This window comes from Sciurus vulgaris, assembly GCF_902686455.1.
Source record: "Sciurus vulgaris genome assembly, chromosome: 8".
NCBI lineage: Eukaryota > Metazoa > Chordata > Mammalia > Rodentia > Sciuridae > Sciurus > Sciurus vulgaris.
In genome coordinates this window covers 57,685,514-57,705,044 of record NC_136468.1, presented here as the reverse complement: position 1 = coordinate 57,705,044, position 19,531 = coordinate 57,685,514, and the positions used below count along the sequence as shown (strand labels likewise).

Genomic DNA, 19,531 nt, shown 5'->3' with positions numbered 1-19,531 from the left:
GCTTATAAAACTCTTTTCAATGCTTAGGGAAAAGAAAAAGAAGGGAACTAATTTCAAAGACTTTCCAGCAAAAGTGATGTATTAAATAGTGCCCTATAGCAAGGACTGTGCAGTTTCACCCTCTTTTCTCCCTGCAGCTCTGGACTAAGCCTTACCTTGAATATCTGCAACTCCTCCAGAACCACCTCTTCCATATTCCACTTCTCCTTTGAAATGCTGACAACTTTTAGGACAGTTCCAATGTCTGAAAAAATATACAATTATAATCCTGCTGTTTCTACTTCAATATTAAGTATATTCCTAGAAATCTTCAAATTACTTGTCTCACTTTTCTTTAAATGTTTTTGAAGAAATCAGATTAAACATGACGCCTAATGTATATTGTTTTGCCCTTCAGAATCATGATAGCTAAGAGAACATATTTATAAACAGATTATTAAAAAACACATTTTCAGTGCATATTGTTTTTCTTTTTTGGTACTAGGGATTGAACCCAGGGATGCTTAACCACTGACTCACATCCCCAGTCCTTTTTATTTTTTTGTTTTATTTTTTTGTCTTGCTAAATTGTTTAGGGCCTCACTAAATTGCTGAGGCAAAAATCATGAACTCATTATAGGCATGTACCACCACACCTGGCATTTTAGTGCATATTCTTAACAAAAGAAATATATGTGCCTAATTTAAATATTGCTTAAAATGATAACAGAACAATATTTTATATCTTAATTTAAGATGGTAAAGTATATTTAAAAAACGTCTTATTTCTACATAATTATCTCTATGTAATGAATATTTAATGCTTATTATAGCTAATCTACACGAGGGAAACTGCAGCTCTTCAAATATATTCTACCTTCAGAACCATTGTTAATATACCCAAAACTAAAGTTTTATTTTAAATTATTTTAATTCAACTTAAATGATAATATGAAATTAAAAATGTAAAATGAAAACTGATGTTTAGAAAATATATCTTAAGTACATCATTTTTTATTGCAGTTCCATGTGGTGGAATGCTAGTACAGTCAGACAGTCAAAAGAATACTTTGGAAAAAGAAAAAAAAAATACCAGTTTAATTAATTTATATAAAACAGAAGTCATGGCATTGGAGTATAGGGGCATATATAATAATGTTACTACATGTACAAATAGCCTGTAATATTTCATATTGGTTTTCAATGATTCTAGGATCTGTGAAATACATTAACCATACACTTTAAGTGTCAAATTGACTATTTTAACATTGCCATAATCTCAGTTAAAGTTTGGTAGTACCACCTAGTGGCTGAATGATGTTTATGACAATGAATTATTAAGCTAGGAATGAGCTTTGGATGAACAGTGCAAATTAAATGTCAAGCACATGAGGAGTAATAACAGACTCATTATCTCAAGTTCTGACCCTTAAACAGCCTCTCTGCAGTCTTGGTAACATTCCTTATTTATCTGGATCTTAGAATTGCCATCTGTAACATGATCACATTTGACAATTGTGCTTGAAGGCTCTGTTTATCACACATGTGTTTCCTAAGAAACCTAACTTCTACAAAACCAATTTGATTTTAAAAGACAAATAATTCTAAAATTGTTTTACACACTTAAAAAAATTCCAATAAAAATGTCTGCTTGTCAAAAACCTATTAAATTTCTATTTCTTATGAAATGTTCAATCTATCAGATAACAGTGTCTAGGATGTAACACTTTTAATGATACATATTATCATTACTGCCATTAAAATTCACAATAGAAAAGTATTATTAGATAATGCTTTTTCCTAATTTTGAGTCTCACTAAAATTATAGTGTTTTTCTTCTGCAAAAAAATACATTTAACTCATTTTATAATTACCAAGTTGGCAAAAAAATAAATAAGATGGGCTCTGAGAATCAGAGTCCACAAAATTTATTCTAAACTACAAAATTCAACTGGAAAAAAGATCTCCAAGAAGTTTCTGCTTAAAGTCTTTACAAAATAATGATCAATGTTTTTGAAAAGTCATCTTAAGTCAACTAAGTCAGTGATTCTCAAACTGAGGTGAAGGGAGTCCTTGGGGTACAGCTTATCAGATACCCTGGAGAGAGAGGAAAAGGTGAAGTTGGAAAATAGAGACACATTGCTATGCTCTACTAATTTAATTTTAGTTCATGGTCATTCAACAAATACGTATTGAGCACATAATCTATACTAGGCCCACTGCAACCACAATATACAAATATATTTTATCATCTCAAATAAGACTGGAAATATTTATAGTTTCAATTTAAAGCATGTGTTAAATAATTTTAAGAAACACTGACAAAGTATTGTCTAATTATTATGCATTTTGATTTTGACCAATAAATATTATTGAAACTTTTGTTTTCTTTATCAAAAAATGAAAAAATTCCTTTGAAAGAAAGCTCAGTTTAGTTTGAACTCACCCGTTCCAAGAAACATTACATCATATTGGCCATCTTCCGCAACCACATGATCCACCACTATCTGTGTCAGTCTGTAATCCACATTGATTCGCTTGAAAGTTGGTCCTCCTGCAACTGGGTATACTGCCTTGTACATCACAGGATGCCGCTTTATGAAACTGATGACATCATCCGGGAAATCTCGTGTGGATTTAATGAGTGGGTCATAGGTTTTGCTTGGGCACTAAAAAGAAATGTGAATAAGACATGCTTATGTACCTAAGAAATTTACACTTGATTCTAATGAAGTTTTTAAGGTATATCATAGATAATTTTGAAGGAGTAATAAATAGTTAACAAGAACCATATCCATATACACCTGTAAATAAGTGTAGTGGACCTCTAATATATTTAAATTCCATTTTGCTCTTCAAAAATATTCTAAATTATATCTATATTCTCAAATTTTTTCCATAGTGAACTCTTTTCTTATGCACAATATTGTTTCTTATAAACATTATTGTTTCTAATGAAGATACTTGGAATTTCGGTTGAAATAACTGTTAAACTGATAAATGTGAATATATGGGAAACCATTATATTCAATTTCCTTTGAGTAAAGTTAAGATTTCAGTTCAATTGTAACCACGTTTTTTAAATACAAAAAGGAACAAATCAACAGGTCACAAAAATTACTTTAGAAAGCACTTAAATAATTTGAAATTATAGTTATCTAGTTTTATTATAACTGGTGTAAAAATTATATTGGGAACAATTCAATGACTCTCCTGCTAAAGGATCTGTGAAGTAATCCTTGGGGGATTTCCCCCTTCTGTCTAAAATTGCCCCTTGTGTCTCTTTCAGAATCTGCTAAATAGCTAGCATAATCTGCCCCCTGGTGGTAAAAATTAAAAAGTCCCAACTTGATAGAAATTTAATGAATTTGATGTGCCTTTATCCAAAAGCAAATAAATCACTTTACAATTTGACTTTTTTTCAGAAGATGTATCCTCACTTATATCCTAAATCTAGTGTATATTTCAAAATACTATAATTTAGGAAGTAACCTTATAGGACAATACTGTTAATCATTTGAATTATTAATGGACTAATGAATTTCTTGGAATGGAAAATTATAGTTAACTGATGCAGATAAGCAGAAGAAATGAGGGACATTAGAGAAAGTTTGTATGAAAAATGTCTTTTTTCTTTTTTTAGTTTTCAATGAGTTGGAATTTAGTTTCCATTGATCATTTATACTAGGTACTCACTAGAATCACATCAGGACTCCAAAACATACTGCTTGTCTAACAGTATCAAAGAAGGTCATTCTTAAGGACCTGTAGACCCTAGAGATAGTCACAGTTTACGACCCTGACCCCAAACTTCATATACATAAAAGCAGAATGACTATTAATTATAAGATATATTGAAGTTGTACTAAAAATATATGTTAATCATTTTCTATAATTAATTTGAAGTATCTATTGTTCACAAAAATATTGGATGTCTGAAGAAACTGATACTTTCTGGATATCTATTTATTTGTTCCAGGTATGTAACAAAAGGATTAGAAATATCCTAGATTATTAGCCATTTGGTATTATTTAGTATATCCTTAACTGGATGTTGGACTAAAAGATGGAAGTCTGTGTGTTTGGTCATTTTTTTTTTTTTTTCCTGAAACTTAGCCTTCAGCCAAGTGGAATCTGTCAACTTGATAATGGAAGGAACCCTATATTAAATAGATTAAGCAGAGACTCAGAGTGGATATGAAGCTCAAATAATACAAAGCTCTTGGTCAATTACAGACTGCATGTTTGAGGTTTAGTCAAAGGCCACTCACAGTAGACTTACACCTAATAATGCCTGCGGTTCAATTTGGTTCATCTATCATTAAAATCAAAGCAAAAGCAAGATTTTGCTTGCATTACATTTTTGAAAGAGCCCTCCAACTTAAGAAAGAAAAAAATCTCTTGATTTTGCAGTCGTGGTTACACAGTAGTCAAAATTTCAAAAGAAATAATATCATGAAATACAAGCCACGATTTTTGATATCACATTTTAAATAATTAGAAATTTTAAGGTAAGAAAGTACAGCTGAATGAAGATATAAACCTTTAGCTAAGAAATAAGTATGACAATTTTCCTCAGTGCTTGCCTCTGACAAAATATAATAAACGTGTAATAAAATCTAAGAGTAAAAAAAGAAGGGAAACCTGGTTTCTATCCACTATTATAAAATGATCTTTGGAAATATCACTTTCTTGGGGCAGTTTTTCCTCATGGCATGCTGCCAGTGTTTGGATGAGATCCTTATCCTCTCCGTTGCTATGTGTGATCTCTCAGGTCCGCATCACTATGCTTGCACAAATGAAAGTGATTTGAGAAAGTTACTCCCTGAGGTTCAAGATAGGACAGTATGAACCAAACATTGTTATTTTAGTACATTCAATCCAATGGAATTTTTGCTTTGATATCATATAGCTGTGCAGCACACAGATTTAACAAGATGCCAAACAATGTATTTAGGTAAGAGTAAAGTAGAAAAGAAAATTCCATAAAGGGAAAACATGAAGTGCAGGGGAACACTTCATGTAAAGCAGACATCATATTCAGTCATTTATCTTCCTTTAAAAATTCTTAGAAAAATTTCCTATTGCAGCTTTATATCCCAGGTTTTGAAAATCTCGTGAGTTTTTCTCTGTATGTCTGTCCTTTTAATTCCTGGCTGTTAACATAAAAGCCCATACAGGGCTTTTATGTCTGCTTGCAGTTTTCTAACTTTACCTCACTTCCACCACTTTAGATCCTGTTTATGGAGTAAATAACTCAGGCAATTTATCCGTGTCTCTGCTTACTGTTTTGGAAAACTGTATGATAACTTAAAATTTGAGGGGAGAGAAAAAAAAAATTTAAAAAGAAAGGAAAAGATTAGATAAATGTAAAAATGCTAGTATCTTGCTGGAAACATTAATACCATCACAAGAATTGAAGAGAAAAAGAACCTGTCTAGAAAAATCTGAGATGAAAGGGTAAACACAACAGCAAGGAGCCCTGGTTCAGCGCTTATCTCCATGGCTGGCTGCCACAGCTGGCTAGGTGTGATCCTATTATGCTTGGCAAATCTGCGTGTTTGTGTAGGGCCTTTAGGAGAGGAGTGGGAAGCAATGGATAAGAGAAGAAAAATGGTTTTTATCCAATGAGAGAACTTTGCCCCTTGGCAAGGCACCAGACAGCTGTTAAAAGTTTTCTCCCCCTGCTGCTTCAGGCTATTCTCAACAGGTTGCAGTTTCCCTTTAAACAGATCAGAGGAATGACTAATGTGAGCAAAGACATGGCACAAGGAAAGACTGAACCACTGGGCTTTCATTTTCAGCAAACTGGAAAAAAAGAAACTGAATACTTAATGATACGCAAAGGAAGTCTGATTCTTATTTACAGTGTACAAATGCAAATTTAGTAAATGCCACATTATCTCTGTGATTATTAGAGAGTCAGCTTATAACAGATATGGGCAAGGAAAGATCCTGTCTTAAATATCAGAGATAGAAAGGCCAGGGGTAGAAGTACAGCGGAAAATCAATCCCTCTCTGTTTTTAAGATTTCTTTCACTTGCTGGAATTTCTATACTAGAAAAAGCAAAACACTAGTAAACATAGCAAGTAGACTGGAATTTGAAGAACTTCATTTTAAAGAACTATTTCCAGAAATAAAAAAAAAAAAAAACTGAAAGTCGGTTGGAAAGGTTAATTCATGTCAAGAAATCAGTTGGCTCTGGCCAATTTTTTTTTTTTTTTTTTGTTTTTTTGGTACCTGGGATTGAACCCAAGGGTGCTTAACCATGGAATCACATCCCCAACCCTTTTTATTTTTTTTATTTTGAGACAGGGTCTTGCTTAGAGCCTTGCTAAGTTGCTGAGGTTGACCTCAAGCTTGCAATCCTCCTGCTTCAGTCTCCCAGTTGCTAGGATTACAGGCTTGTGCCCCTAGTCCAGGCTGGGCTCTCACCATTTTAGAGAAATGTAGTCTAGATCCAGTTGCAGAGGAATGACAGGGATGTTTTGTCAGACACTGTTGGTGTAACCAGTTTTAGGAACTGAAATTTAGGATGCTCAGTTCTAGTCCTATCTCTGCTTTTCTTTTCTAGAACTAAATCTCTAGAAAGAAAGGGTTTAGAGATGTCTCCAGTAATTTGAGAGAGGTGATTTGCTATCCAATAAAGTAGAAGGCAGTCCATTTGAACAGATATTAAGGGAAAATAAAGCTGAATTCAATATGATGAAGACACATGAGTAATCCATAAAAGTACAATTTCCCCAAAGTTTTATACAGATTTTTAAATTAACTAGGAAAGCCCAACTTACAGCAAAATAACACAAACAATAACAACACCACAATGATAACCACATTCTTCAGCTGCACAAAGGAGGGGATGGGTCAAGACACTGAGGGAACTCTTCCATCATGCACTATATGTTTCAGTTTCCTTTGGTGAGACTATCACAGTCCAATACTTTACAAATCAAGAGGAGCTTTCAATGTATAAATTCTGAATTACATGTTTTTCTTTGGTCAATTAACCTATATTTGGAAGTCAAACATCTTTTTACTACAGTAAAAAGGACAATTTTTACTTAATGGGAATAGCACAATTTGTAATCAATCTTCTGACAATTTTAGATCTCCATTAATTTAATAAAGACATAAAATTCTGAGAACCATCAGCTCTCTATTGAAAAAATTTATGATGGGATTATGCCAAAGCTTAAGCTGAATAGTTTAGATGGAGCCTATACTCTGAGAGAAACAGGATGATGCCCAAGAGTTTTGAACTTGTGGGTTCCATATGTACCTCTCACTATTGTGGATTCCATGTTCACCTCAAATCCTGGCTGTTGCAATCTAAACCAGGGTAAAAGTTGAAGATTCTCCACAAAAGTTCTAGCTGAAGCACCGTTACATAAATCCAGTCTGCTACATAGATCATTCTCAACATTGTGGATTTTTATCATATAAGAGCCCCTTTAGGGTTTGCTTTTGTAGCAAAACCACAAACTCGCCTCAAGTAAAACTCAGTGATACTCCAACATGTAAAATCAAGACCTATCTAGCCTGGGTGGGTATGCCAGAACCCTGGGTAGGTTCATGGCAGTATCTTTGGTAACATGAATTTTCTAGTGGACCTGGCATCAAAAGAACCTCTAACTTCTCAATGTCTTTTACAATTCTAGAAAGTCTAATAATCTGGGGGAAATAAATAAGAACTCTTTTAACATATCTACTCACATCCTGAATTCAGGAAGTTTTATCTCAGCAGAAAAGAAGGATAATAAGAGCCCTACAAAAAAGGGGAGAAACTGTTCATCTTAACTTTTAATTTTCTTTGGAGAAAAACCCCAGTGAAAAATTATAGATAATGGGGCTTCTTATTCTAAAAAATTTTTTAAATGATTTAGAAAGGAAAGTATTTCATATTTTATATCTGGTGGTAATTAAGAAGTTGTTTAACATTGTCTTTGTAGAGAGCTATTAAATACAGATTAATGTAAATAAGCCTTTCAAAAAAGAAGATTTTCATTTCCATAAAGATCTGAATTCCTAGAAGAGAATTAAAGAGGGGAAAAGTTTATTCAGGGAATATTTGAGTTATAAAAAGTTTTACAGAACATTTTAATGTTTTTCTTAATCAAGTTTTACAAGATATTCTTAATCAAGTTTTGTTGATCAAGTTTTACAGGACATTTTAATATTTATTTCATTTTTCTGTCACACTAACAGAATAAATAATATTCAGAAATAAATCATGGAAGGGCAATAAGCCGGGAAAAGGAGGTTTTGATATTTCGTGTCTCTTGTAGTTTCTTTCTCCATGAAAAGAAGATTAGACAAAAGAAAACCAACCATAGCCCCTATACCAAACTGGGGATGGGGGAGGATTTAGAAAGGGCTGAAAATGAGCATTTCTTTTACGTGTCTAGGGTCAGATGTGGAAGATGCAGAGCTGGCACAAGAAGTCCAGTCTTTACATACCCTTTCCAGGATGCTTTTACCACATCCTATGTTCCTTGAAATAGAGTTCTGCTTCAAATTTTTGAACCAAGAAACTCACTAGAATTCTTACACTACTTGTACCACTTTTTAAAAAAATATCTACATGCAAAGAAAGAACAGGTCTTACTGGTGTTTAAGCTACTCATAGGAGTTGCAATGTGTCTATCATTCATCAGTATCCACATAGAGATATATGGGTTGGGTACCTTATAAAAATAAGTAATATAAAGGTATTGTGTCCACCTACAACTAAAAAAAAAAATTAGAAAATATAAGTGAATTGTTATTTTTACTAAATCAGACACTTAAAAATGTCAACAACTATGGCAAAATGTTTCAAGAGTAGTGAAATATATTTCATAAATATTTAAACTTCAAAATTATGAAATTAATGATAGTACCTATTACTACCTCTTTCAGACCCTGCCCCCATCAAATTGAGATATCCATGTGTTTTGATCCATAAAAGTAAAGATAAAAAACTTCACACTTAAACCAACAAACATGTAGAAGGAAATGGAATTTCCTGGGACTGTGGCTTGGTGGCAGAGCACTGGACAAGGAGTGTGAGGCCCCGGATTCAGCACCATGTAAAAATAAGTAAAATAAAGGTATTGTGTCCACCTACAACTAAAAAAAAAATTAAAAAATATATGAATTATTTTTACAAAATTAGACGTTTATAAAATGTCAACAACTATGGCAAAATGTTTCAAGAGTAGTTAAACATGTTTCACAAATATTTAAACTTCAAAAACAAGTGTTAGGTCCGGAATTTAGGCGACTGTAGAGGGCAGAGCAGAGGAGCTGAAATAAAGGCCAGCCGGCCAAATGGTGACTGATCAAGTAAGCTAGAAAATTCCACTGACCCTTAACATCCACCTGCCACTCAACAGGACCCCCTCCCATTCCGGCCTATAAAAACCCTGGGCAGCCAAAGCCACGACCGATTTTCTCTGGGTCCCTACTTGAGCTGTATTCCGGGTCTGGGAGCCAAATTCCAATAAAACTTGTTCCGGCCACTTTCTGTCCAATTTTATTTGGCTGCTAACAGTGCCCCCCAAGCTTACAAGAAGTACTTTCTTCTCACTTTTTTGATAAGGGAATGGTTTAAAAACATGAACTCCCTTTTGAAAAGATATCGACTACTATTTTACATTTATGTATAAATCTTAAAAATTCCTTGACAACACAGAATAAAACTATATAATAAAACTAACTTATTAACTTGATACTGGAGTAAATTATTTCCAATGAATCAACAATCAAAACTGAACTCTGCCTTCACAAATCTTCCCCAGATTCTGAGTTTTCTAGCCATCTTAGTTTTTTTTTTTTTTTAATGTTAACTTAAGTAATGTATTTTATGAAAAGTAACTATATTTTCCAGACCAAAACCAGTCAATAAAGTAGCATTAGTTTTACATTTTTGCCTGTCTTAATATTTACCTGAAGAGAATAGTGTTGAATTCTTTTTTTTTTTTTTTTGTGATATTATGAATGTAAGCAGTTCTTTATTTATTCACAGAATGATCAGATAATGGTTTACCTTTTTTGTAAAATTTAGCCATCTTAGTTTTGCCCTGACTTCAATTTAGTGTCCGTATCTGAATTATACTTCTTGCTTTATGATGGATTCTTCATATTTCATTTCACTTGGAAATTCATATTACCAAACCCAGTAAGTCAATAACATTGATAAAGTCCACCTGAATAAAATATGATATGATCAGATTCTCGATTTGGACGCCAGAGGGCAGAAGAATCACTTGAAGTGAAGGAATTTTGTAAATGTATCTTGTGAATTTTCAGGCCTAATAAAATTGTAGAGCATCATGGTAAGGCTCGGAGTTTAGGTTTGACTTTTGGTTAAACGAAATACAGTATTCTGTCAAAACCAAAAAAAAAAAAAAAAAATGAAAGTAGGTGCAGCATGCGACCATGCTTGCAGTATTTAACTGAGTAATAATTTCAGCAGAAGGTCACTTCTGGGAGAACCACTTAGAACTCAATCTTAGTAGCAACACTGATACAGATAATGTGAAAGCGAAGGTAATTTTAAAAAATAATGTATTTTAAAAATTCAACTTAAGGGTAAAATAATTTTTAGTAAACATTCAACCAATTATAGAGAAAACAAATCATTCAACAATGCTTTGTTAAAGTAAGATGTATTTCTCTGCCTCATAATAGAAAGATGACAAGTGTAGGAAGGTTTCAGAATGGCACTGCGACACATGTAGACAATAGCTCAACCCCAGAGACACAACATAGGTTCAGTTTGATTGTTTTCATTCCTTTGAAGGTAGAACAGGACTTATGATTTGGAGATAGGTAGATCCAAATGTAATCCCAGTCTTACCACTTCATAAACTATGAGACCATGAACATGCATTACCCTCATTGGTCTTTTTCTCACCTGCAAACTTGTAATAATACTCATGCTATGATATTTTCTTAGGAATGTAGTGATATAACATGTGTTTATCACTCCAAGTCATAAGGAATGTTCAATTATAATTCATTACTAAAATTTCTGAATGGGAGGAAATGCAGAGTAGAAAGAATCACTGTTTTGGGTGCCTTAAAAAAAGTACAGATGAGAGAGAATGGCAGGAGACAATATAAAAATAGATGCAATTAATTTTAGGTAGGACATTCAAGCACTACAACTACAGGTGAATTTTAGAAAATAGGAGACTTATCACAGAATATCACAGAATAGGGAGCGAATACCTCCCCTTCCCCCCAGAAAAACTCCAACCATATCCCTTTTCCTTCTACTGTTTATAGAAACATGATATTGGGGAAATTATTTAATTATTCTTAGTAGCAACAATTATATAGTTATCAGATTCCTCCTGTATAAAATGAGGCTGAATTATGTAGTCTCTATCATTCACTCCAGCTCTTACATTCTCAAATTTTACAAGTGTAGTCACTTGATACACTGTGAAACACAATTTCACTGATTTTATGAATGTAACTATTTAAAATGGTAAAGTTCATTTAGGAAAAGCATGTATGTGTAACAGATTTTCACATCAGATATATGATGTTTCTAACCTCAACATCAGCATTCCAAATAAAAATATAATGTAGAAGCAGAATAATAGCATAAGCAAATAAAATGAAATATTATTTAAAAGTGACCAAAAAAGTAAGGAAATAAAGAGGTTACACATCTATGAATTATTTTAGATATTTCCAAATTTGGTTATAGTGATTTTGAGGGTTCAGCAGCAAAGACCATCATGTTTAACATAATACTCCCTCATGAAAAACACTCCTCACTAATATTTATGTTGTCTGATTTTGGGGGACACTTATTGTCACTTTAGAGAAGTGGCTGTGTACTTTGGAGGGTCTTATAAAATATGAGTTCTCCTCCTTAAACTGTGTACAATATTCACACTCTTTCAGTCAGGAGCTGGGAAAATGGTGACAACAACCATCTATGTAACATCGCTAGTGCACATTGGCATTTCTAACTTACATTATAATTGGAAAGTAGTGTAATCTTAAAGCATCATAGGTAATTATTATGATTTATTATTTTCCATTTCTGAGTATTATAGGACTCAACTGCTGTGTCTATGTATGCAAATAATTTGCTGTAATTAATATGAATGATTTAAGCCCCAAATTCTTTCTCCAGTAGAATCCAATAATTGGGGAAAACATTTGTAATTGGCCTGAATTAAAATGAGGATCTCATAAAGATATTGTGATTCCTAGGTTCATTGCAGCACTCTGGAAACAACTAAATGCATGTCAACAAATTAAGGAATAATGAAAAAGGTGAGAAAAAGAAGGAAGTTTTGTGCTCTGCAACAACATGAATGAACCTTGAGAATGCTAAGTGAAGTAAGTCATTCACAGAAAGACGTGATTCCATTCATGTGAGGTACGGATACAGCTACATTCACAGAATCAAAGCATGCAATGGTGGTTACCAGGGTTTACAGAAAAGGGCAAGAGGGGAGTTACCATCCCATGGATGCAAAGTTCCAGTTAACTAAGATGAACAAGTTCTGCAGATCTGCTGTACAACATAGTATACCTGTCGCCAAGGTTAATGTATCATACACTTAAAAATTTAAGAGGGTAGATCACAGGTTAAGTGTTTTTGTTACCATCTTTTAAAAAGAGGGAAGACAAGAGTGAATTCTGAAAATCACAATATTATTTGAAAAATATTTCCACAAAACAGTGATTACATCATAATCAGGCCAAAAAACAACCCTGAAGTGGATTTATATGAATGAATTATAAAAGGAAGAATTTAGTGGGGCTCCAAAATTGTTACATAACAGGAAGCTGGAAAGAGAATTCAGAAACCACTAGTTATTTCCTCCTTAGCAATAAACATATGAAAAGACAATATTAAGTAGAATTTGAATGGCTAAGTCAACATTTTTCTTAGATTTTGATGATTATTTTATACCCCTTGGTAGGAATATTGAGAAAAAAATCCTAAATGAAAAAAAAGTTATTTTTCCTTTTAATATTAACTCAGCCAATCATGAATTATTTAAATAATTTCAACTATTTTAATTCTATCACAAAATGAAAAATGTCTTCTGCTTATAAGGTACAAACAGCACTTCAAATTCACTTGTTTTTCTTTTCAAACAAATGCATAAATTATTATCTGTGCTTTAAACATGATTTATACTACTTGAAAAGAATTTTGAACTCAGGGTTCTTTAAAATCTCCTCCTGTCTAAGAAATACATACAACAAGGTGCAACAAAATAAAGAAAAATTAATACATTACAAGAAGGAAGGTAATTTAAATGGGCCATTATAACTGATGAAGTCTTTTCAAAGTAGAACTGGAAACTAGAAGATTTTTTAGCTATATTTGCAGCTATATGTATGGGACAAATACTTATTTGTCCTTTCCATCTAATTTAGAGTATTTTTCATTTTAGATAACTAAATCATTTTAATGATTCTATAGACATATTAAAGATAAACTCTACATTGGACTATAATCCACTCATTACAATGTAGTTCATCATTTCCCGTAGTACTTAAAATTCTCATTCAAAAGAAATATGTTCAGATGGCGGTCAGAAATGCTAAAACATCACTGGAAATAAATAATAGCTATTTAAAAATCAACAGCCCATGTTGCTGTGGGAGTAGTTAAGTTTATAATAGAATTAGTAATCAAATATGGGGTTAGAAAAATAATTCAATTGTTAAGTTGGATACATACTGTGCCAGGTCGGGGATATGGAATTCTTCCATCATACTGCACCCAGCGATGGTCTGCACTTTCCTTATGAGCATATGGACCATTAAAAACTGCTCTGATGTCAGCCATGCTATATACACAAACAGCAGAGCCTTTGAAGATGGAGCTGAAAGAAAGCCATACGATTCAGTCATTCACAACCATCCAGTGGGCCTTTATTGTGCACATACTGCAACCAGGAGCTATGGGGACAAATAGGTTTGGCACATGACAGGAGAAGCAGAAAAAGTGTGCCTATGTTCCCAAGGAGCTTGTGGCCAAGCAGTCCTGACAAATAGATGATAATAAGTCTATTGCTGGTAAGTAAGTTAAGCAAGCACACGGATGGGTACCCAGGCTATGGCTGCCAGGTAAGTTTTCAGGGAGGAATTAAGGTCTGAATTGAAACTTGATAGATAAATAAAGTTATCTATAAAAACTAGATGATAGAGAATAATTTGCAGGAAAGGATACTGTGCTTGTTCATATATCCTTCAATTTTATGTGAAGTTATTATAAAGAGATTACAATATAAAGAGTTTACAATATAAAAAGTTATATCTCAATTTTAAAATAGTAATAATTTAGATGTTGAATTATAATCATCTCATTTACCTTCCTTTTTAAAGTGAATGTTCAATTTTGTTAGGCAAAATAAGCCAAACTCAGAAAGTCAAGGGTTCTATGTGTTTTCTCCTATGTGGAAGCTAGAGAGGAAAAAGAAAGAAAAAGGTGGCAGGAGAGGGATCTCATGAAAATTGAAGGGAGATCAGTAAATTAAAGGGATCAGGGGGAGAGGTGGGGAGGAAGGGAGAAATACTGGGGAATGATATCAGACAAATTAGGTTATTAATGTTGTGTATATACGAACATGTAGCAACAAATTGCGCCATAATGTACATTTGTAATCCAAAAAAAATACCGAAAAAGTACTGTTCATCATAAAGTTCATATTAAATAACTTATTTAAGATTTTTATTAAACTGATTTTTAAAATGTTTAAATAATCATTTTTCCTTTTGCTACCTGAATTAAGCTTTTGAATTTTAGTTACTTATCTGATACTTAATTATAATTACATAGTCTCAGAGATAGCATTTCAGAGAAGCTCCATAAGAGTTATACAAAGTTTTGCGCACTAATGATAAAAACTGTTAGCACACATCAGATAATTCTTTTTTATTTTCGTTCTGGAAGTTACAGAACATTTTCTTTAAATTTCTTTGAATGATTGCTTTCAGTGATTCCTGTTATTAAAAATGAGATCACCCTTTATGATCTAAGAAACTTATCACCTCAGCATTGCACAAACAAGCCAACAATTCTCTAGCATGAGTAACTCAATTATTAATATTCTTGGAATGACATTAATGGGAAACATCAGGAGGTAACGGTAAACAGGCAGTTAGGAGAAAACTAGCAGCTAAGAAGAGAGGTGACGTTCCCATAAAAATCACACATCTGCTATGAAATCTTAAAAGAATAATGCATTATGCTTAATGGCATTGGCATTATTGCAGGCTAATTATGTGTTCTCACTTGACAAAGACACGACATAGGTTCTGACATTACCTCAGTCTTCAGAGCACCACTAAAAATAAAATAACAAAGAACACCAAGAACAGAAAGCTAACTTGTAACTTCACACTCTGGGTGGGCAGAAACTTGATAGGAAAAAAATAAAAAAGAACTATCTTGGGGCTGCATTTCCCTGGCACATATCTGTGTCCTGTGTATGAAGTACACATTGACTTCAAAGAAAGTTCGCTGAAAGGAAAGGTGCCAAGAGATCTAGGGCTGAGATAATTGAGTAACTACAGGCATTTTCTCTTTGTGAAAAAATTTTCCCCTTGTACTGGTTATTGAGTACTGTACCACTGAGCTACATCCCCAACCATTTTTATTTTTTAATTTGAGACAGTCTTACTAAGTTCCTGAGGCTGGCCTTGAGCTTGTGATCCTCCTGCTCAGCCTCCTGAGGTGTGGGGTACAGGCGTATGCTCCCATACCGGGCAGCCTGTATATTTTTATATTCATAGATAGAATAATAGAAATATGGATTCCAAACTAGCAGGTTCTTAAGTTGTCTTCTTTATTCTCATGCTTAAATATTTACTTCATTTTATAATCAAATAATATTTTGTTTTCTGATATATTCTGAACCATTATAGAATTTCAGTTTGCGCAGAAGGTATTATGAACTAAATAAATATGCCACAAAAAGGAAACCAAACTAAAATGTACAAAATACAAAATAGTTTAAGAACTTGTTCAAAAGGAGGCAGTAAAACCAAACAATATCAATACCTCCAATTTCTCCAATACTCATGTCAACTTACATTAAGAATGAGAGTAGAGTTGTGGAAAGAGTGCAAAATATTTCCAAGGACACAAGCAGTAACATGTCACAGGGGCGAAAATACGCTTTGAACACTGCAAACACAGGTTACTCATGAAATAAAATAAAGACGGTAGGGATCACATCTTCTTTGAGAAAGCTTTTTAGATGCTAGTACAACTTTTAAGGAAGTCACAGAGTCTTGATAATACATGTAAGATAGCATTATTCAGAAAAAAAGACAAGAATGCAGTGACGAAAATTAGAAAACCCTCTTCTGTTCTAGTCCTACTGTTATTGCTAACTGGCTGCTCTTCTTAGGCTGGGTAAAACCAACTTTTGTTGCTAAAGCAATAATGCCATGACATGGTCCTAACATCCACTCTCTCATTATTTTAGGTAGTAGGATGTACAAGTAAGATATCTTGTGATGTGATGAGATGTTAAAAGTCAAGAGAATCCCATTCATGATTATTTACAGCTTCACCAATGAACTTACTCATTTCTTTAGTATTACGTCTATGCCCGTAAGTATGAAAGTATTTATTATGAATAGCATATGCAGACACCTTTTGTACCTGGCAATTTGATGATGAGAATTCATCTGAGATATAGTTATTTACCTGTAGAACAGCATGTGCTAGGGTGCACGACATGTAGCAACAAAGGTCTAGAAACCAGGAATGTACAGAGGGCTGTTTAAGTAACTGTGGTGACATAGGGCTGCTATGTTTAAAAAGAACAAGGAAAGTTTTTAAAGGGATATTGAAAGATTTTTAAAAAACACTGAGTGAACAGGTAAGATGAAAAAAATGGCATGGCATGTTGCTATAAAGAAAGAGACAAAACTCATATAACTATAAGAGTTTACATACATATAAAAATTCTCTAGAAGGATTAAAGGCATTTTGTTGCACATACCTTGTTGTGGTAAAGACACCATAAACTACAGGATTTCTTTCATCTCTTGTGGGGAGTAAATAAATATCTTCTATTAATGGAAAAAATAATTATTTAGTATTTTTTATTTTTTAATATTTCATATTTTCTTTTTAAAATAATACAATATCACTGAAACTCTAAACAGTGTAAAAAATTAAGATAACAGAGTACTATACTATCACTTAAGAAATTAAGGGTAAATGCAAAGCTTATATAAGAAAATAAATTAAGGGTAAAAGTGTTCTCTCTAGATACGTGATATAGAGTTGAACATTTAACCTCTTAGTTGTTTACTTCAATCACATACATGAGGTGATCCAATTGATAATCTCTGACTGTTTCCAATTAGCAGGATGTGATTTCATATAAAATAAAAACCAGAAAAAGGAATTTTTTCCCTCTAGTACTCCAACATTGTCAACTTAGTAATTAAATTACTTCTTCAGTAACAATATGAAAATATTGTTTGTGTAATTAGCACAATCTTGACGGTAGATTATTGGTAAGTAATATTTTGTAAAAGAGTAAGAGGTGAGTGTACTTATAAACAACATCAGAGATGGCCCATGAATATTGAATATATACTTTAATAGTATAAAAAACATAATAATGATGAAATAATGGATGATATAAATAGTTATTTTTACACTGCATGGCAAAACAAAAACAAGTTTGAGAAGGTAAAAACTAATGATGTTTAACTTATATAAAATGAAAATGTTCTTTCTAGAATTAGCTTTGGGCAGAATGGAGAAATGAAAAGTCTCCCAGTCTGTCCAGCAGAGGGCATCCACGGAATGAGGAATGAGCTCTTCCTCCCTGAAGAAAGTGGTTCCCACCAACGTGAAAGGCTGCAGGAGGGATGGATGGATTTTGTGCTTTCAGGACTCATATCTTCCTTTCACTTGCTGTAATTTTGTTTCCTTCACCAACTTCCAGGACTCTTACAAAGAGAAGAGTTACTTTATGTAATTCTAGGCCTAGACCACCCCATGGGCCTTGTGTCCAGATCTAAAGCACCCCATGTGCTTTGTGTTTGCAAACTTAGCAAGAACCACTCCTGCAAGTTGTGCTGAGTTACATATAATGAGGTACTTGGGGCTTAAATATAACAAATGATGAATTACTTAATTAGGTAGACTTTTCCAAGAAAGAAGGAACATATGACTTACGAAGCTCATCAAAATAAGTGTCTGCCCCATCACTTCCAGGAATGGAACAAACCAATCTGGCCTTAAGAAAAGTTGTCCATTTGTTTATCAAGCTGCGTTGTCCTCCTACATCATTCTGAAAAATGAAAAATAAAGGCAAAATTTCACCAACTGAAACTGATAGCTATTACAGGTAGTACCTTATTAATGCTATTGTTTAGAAAGACACAGAGCCTGGATATTTAGTCTTTGAACTTCCAAATAAAGGAAAAATCAGTTTTTTCCTTCAACCAAAGGCAATTTTCTAATGGTTAAATGAATGCCATGAAAGCAAAATAACTACTGAATGAGTAGATGCCTTCAAGACTCTAGCAATTAAGGCAGGCTTGGAATCAAATCCTATGTCTGCCAATTTTTTCTTCCATGACCTACAAAAGACTAATTTCTCAAATTCTGTTTTGTCATCGATAAAATATGATTAACGCTTTGCAATGCAGTTATTTTGAAATCAAATGGAAAAATTCATATAAAATGTTTAGTATAATGCCAGGCAACCTGAGTGCAATAAATGCTAGCACTGATTGTTATTATTTCTATGATTAAAAACTATTTCCAGCTTTTAGAAATATGCCTCTGTATAAACTTGAAAATAGTCTTTACCAAATTTAGTGAATTTCTAAATAAACATCAAGGTGATATAAACATCTATATAATATATGATCTTTTAAAAGATATTAGCCTATATTTTCCTTACTGTTTTTTGCTCTGAAATATTTTATTTAAATGTTTCCTTAGGCATTTATCCAAACATAAACATTTTAATCAATTAAAGAGAATAAGCAGAATTCGGCTATTTAATAATCCAGCAAAAAGATGTATTTCTTATTTAAATTAATGTGTCCCTGTGAACATTTAATTATTATAATTTTCCATTTACTTTAGTCAGCCAACCCTGTTATTCTTATAATAAAAGGGCAAGACTGGTTCATGGATAAATATATAATGTATTCAATTTTAACTTTAAAAAGTTGTTCTTGGAGCCACTTTTTGCATTAATTTATTTATATTTAAATGCTATACAAAATTTTTTATCCTTCAATTACATTATGTTCTATAAAGTTAATGAAAGTTAACCATCAAATTTTATGTCTGAATATCTAGGAACTATCTTCACTTTGATTCTTCATCTGTAAACTAAACCAAATTAGAGAAAAGCATTCAAATGACAATTCTAAGCAAGAGAATTCAAAGTCATACATATACTTCCTACACCAAACAATAATTTAAAAAATTTTTTAAATATAAAGGCATTAATATTAAGTCAAATATGTGTTATATGAGTTTAAAATGTGCATTTAACAATGACATATCACACTTCACAGTTTGCACTCATTGTG

The 19,531-nt window shown here is 32.8% G+C and overlaps 1 protein-coding gene across 1 annotated transcript in view; it reads right to left on the bottom strand.

The window, feature by feature from the left end:
* SEMA3D (semaphorin 3D) overlaps nucleotides 1–19,531 on the bottom strand; it is a 194,159-nt gene that overhangs the window by 23,791 nt on the left and 150,837 nt on the right. Inside the window, exons 10-14 of the mRNA XM_079151830.1 lie at nucleotides 18,156–18,270; nucleotides 16,963–17,032; nucleotides 13,686–13,830; nucleotides 2,426–2,648; nucleotides 156–244 (exon numbers count right to left, since the gene is read on the bottom strand). Of these exons, the coding sequence (XP_079007956.1) occupies nucleotides 156–244; nucleotides 2,426–2,648; nucleotides 13,686–13,830; nucleotides 16,963–17,032; nucleotides 18,156–18,270 (642 nt within the window). The remainder of the gene's footprint in view (nucleotides 1–155; nucleotides 245–2,425; nucleotides 2,649–13,685; nucleotides 13,831–16,962; nucleotides 17,033–18,155; nucleotides 18,271–19,531) is intronic.